The sequence below is a fragment of the Laccaria bicolor genome, genomic scaffold (assembly GCF_000143565.1).
Source record: "Laccaria bicolor S238N-H82 LACBIscaffold_8 genomic scaffold, whole genome shotgun sequence".
Lineage (NCBI taxonomy): Eukaryota > Fungi > Basidiomycota > Agaricomycetes > Agaricales > Hydnangiaceae > Laccaria > Laccaria bicolor.
The window spans coordinates 375,532-378,299 of NW_001889879.1; the positions used below are offsets into that span (position 1 = coordinate 375,532).

Sequence of the window (2,768 nt, forward strand, 5' to 3'; positions counted from 1 at the left end):
TTCCTTATATGGAAATTTATTCAACAATTGCCAGAAAATAACACAAAAATCAGAGAAAGTTGGAATATGGTGCTCATTGTTAGCAATGATGTTATGAGTCCTCTGAGTTTATAAAGACACTAGTTTGTTACTCTCTGATCTCAAGGATTTTTTCAGTACTTCTAACACTGAATCTTGCCTTTCTTCCCATAAGATTTGATGGTTTGATGATGTTGTCAAACATTTGTTGAAAGGAAAAATAGCGATAAAAACAGAAGACAAATCAGGAACAAATGGGGGACAATATGCATTGTTGATGACAATGTTGGGGACCATTTTCAGAGTACATGGCATATTTTCAACTGAGGTAATGTGCACTTTTTGAATCAAAAAATGGCAATATAATAGTAGAAAAATCAGAAAGAAATTGAAGGAAGATGCTCACTGTTTGTGCAATACTGGGGAGCATGTTCAGGGTCCAGAAGAAAATTCCATACATAATAATCTAGTGAAAAATAGCTATCTATAAAGGACTGGAAAAATCTAGTGAAAAATGGAGCATAGTACTTATTGTCACTTTCAAGGTAGGGACTCTCTGTAAGGTCCAGTATTTTATATACATGGAAATATACAATTTGTCCAATAAAAAATAGCAATAATATATATATATATATATATATATAATGGGTATAGATCTGATGGGCCTTCAGGAGGTGGTCACATGACCAGTTTCCTAAATAATCAAAAATGTGAATGCTGTGGTGCTGCATTGTGGCTTCCTGAATATAAAAAGGACTCGTATCTGCCATGCATGCAATGGCCCTCTTACACAAGTTGAATATGCTCGAGTTTGTAAATGAGCAGTTTGTAAATGCAGCTCCAAATACTACGGCTTGGTGTGAAACCTTGGAGACCTTTCTTGGAAACAGAAGATACAAGTTAACAACTCGGGTATGTTTTATTTGTTTTCTGTCAATGTTTTTTTCTTGCTCAAAAGTTCTTTTACTTTAGAATAGTTTGTGTTGTTGTTTTGGAAGTGCTATGCAGTGGTATGCGACTTTGATTGATAAGAAGAACCTTCTTGTGAACAATTATCTGGATGATATGAGAAGTTCAATCAAAGTTTCAGGTATTTCTTGCCTATGACAATGTTTCTTGGAACTAAAAACTTTTCAAACAGAAGACTATGATATTGAGCAAGGTATTTCTTTTTTTTCTGGCTCAGTCAAGATATATTTCTGCTGCAACTCAAACATTTTTTCACAGATGAAGAAATGGACCAAGGTTTTTTTTTTTTAATCAGAAAGATTTGTGTAATTCTAACTTTTTTTGAACAGATAAGAATGTTGGAATGGAACAAGGTTTGATTTGTTGCATTTGAGAGAAGAAATCTTTCAATTTACAATAAAACTTTTTTTGCAGATGAAAATGTTGAAATGGCTGATGGTATTTATTTTTCTTTCAAGTGAAAAGTTCTTATGCTAATCCTTTTTTCATGTAACACAGATAATATTGATCAAGGTGTTTTTTTTTTCCTTTGGGCTTAGAAAATGTTTCATGTCTAACTCTTTTCACATTTTTTAGAAGATAATATTGAAATTGGTATGTGGTTTTTTGTCCAGTGAAAGGAATGTACTGGAGCAAATGTTTAGATGAGGATATGCACACTGCTGCACCAAACTTGGAAAAACCAAGTGATTATCTGAGAGGGCGGTGTCCTTTGTGCTTTGGTGGAAAAGATTGGTCAAAGCCTGATGATTTGTATGTGGAGTTTTTTGGCCAACACTATTATTGTGATCTCAACTTTTTTTTGTAAGGGTTGATTTCATTGTATGCTTGGATGCTTGTTTCAAGCAAAAGTCACGCAAGGCTCAGGGTAAAGAACCACCTGCCCCTCGGAAGCACCCAGATACAGCATTTGTCTCTTCAGAAGATGTCAAGGCAATGGAGGATATAGTCAATGAAATACGCCCAGAGCCCAAGTCTGGTTCAAAAGGTAAAAAGTCACAAGATAGTCCTTTACAGCCTCAGAAGGATGAAAATCCTGACTTGTGTGAGCCTGGACTCAAAGTTCCAAACTCTGTGCTGAACATGTGTGGAGACTCTTTTACTGCTGCAGATGAAAAACAAGTTAAAGCTAGCACTCAGTTCTTTTCTGATACTGGACTCATGGCTCTTCTCTGTCGACATGATCGTGTCTTATGGCTGGTAAACATGACTTCTGCAGGAGAGAAGCAACACTATGCTCTGGTTCTTTTAGAACGTTTGTTCAACCATTTACCCTCAACTGCTAGAGTGGGTGTGCTCTATGATATTGGCTGTCAGCTTCATCGTAGTTGTATTAAATGGGGCTTTCTGAAAGACTTTCATGATAGACTCATCTGGGCTATATCAGTTTTTCATGCTTATGGCCATCAATGGGCTTGCCAGCTCATTTATCACCCAAGAAAGTGTATAGGCTTTGGACTTACAGATGGTGAGGGCTGTGAGCGTTTTTGGAGCTCAATTAAACTGCTCATCCCATCACTGAGAGTTACTGGATACTATAACCGTCTCTATACCTTGGATACTCAAGTGAAGCATCTGGATAAGAAGTCACTATTGAATCTTGGAGATTGGCTCAGACGTAAATGGGTTTCCATGAATACACGCAAGTCAGAAGCTCTTGATGTCTTAGAAGAGCTGGCAGAATTAGATATCACTGAAGATATTCTAAGAGAGGATGGCTGCTCACTGTTCACAACTAAGCCATGCCCGCATCCAGATCTGGTCAGCTAGTTCGGAAAGCG

General features: G+C 37.0%; 2 protein-coding genes across 2 annotated transcripts in view; both read left to right on the forward strand.

Annotated features, from left to right (window-relative positions):
• Positions 1–580, forward strand: part of LACBIDRAFT_325582 (uncharacterized protein) — a gene marked incomplete at both ends in the record, with an annotated part of 1,985 nt that extends 1,405 nt beyond the window's left edge. The window contains one exon of the mRNA XM_001879128.1: positions 564–580. Coding sequence (XP_001879163.1) covers positions 564–580 — 17 coding nt within the window. The remainder of the gene's footprint in view (positions 1–563) is intronic.
• A 239-nt stretch (positions 581–819) lies between these two features.
• The window catches only part of LACBIDRAFT_325583 (uncharacterized protein), a gene marked incomplete at both ends in the record, with an annotated part of 2,533 nt that continues 584 nt past the window's right edge, over positions 820–2,768 (forward strand). The window contains 9 exons of the mRNA XM_001879129.1: positions 820–930; positions 1,027–1,108; positions 1,317–1,340; positions 1,564–1,581; positions 1,632–1,740; positions 1,797–2,032; positions 2,099–2,278; positions 2,355–2,429; positions 2,453–2,748. Coding sequence (XP_001879164.1) covers positions 820–930; positions 1,027–1,108; positions 1,317–1,340; positions 1,564–1,581; positions 1,632–1,740; positions 1,797–2,032; positions 2,099–2,278; positions 2,355–2,429; positions 2,453–2,748 — 1,131 coding nt within the window. The remainder of the gene's footprint in view (positions 931–1,026; positions 1,109–1,316; positions 1,341–1,563; positions 1,582–1,631; positions 1,741–1,796; positions 2,033–2,098; positions 2,279–2,354; positions 2,430–2,452; positions 2,749–2,768) is intronic.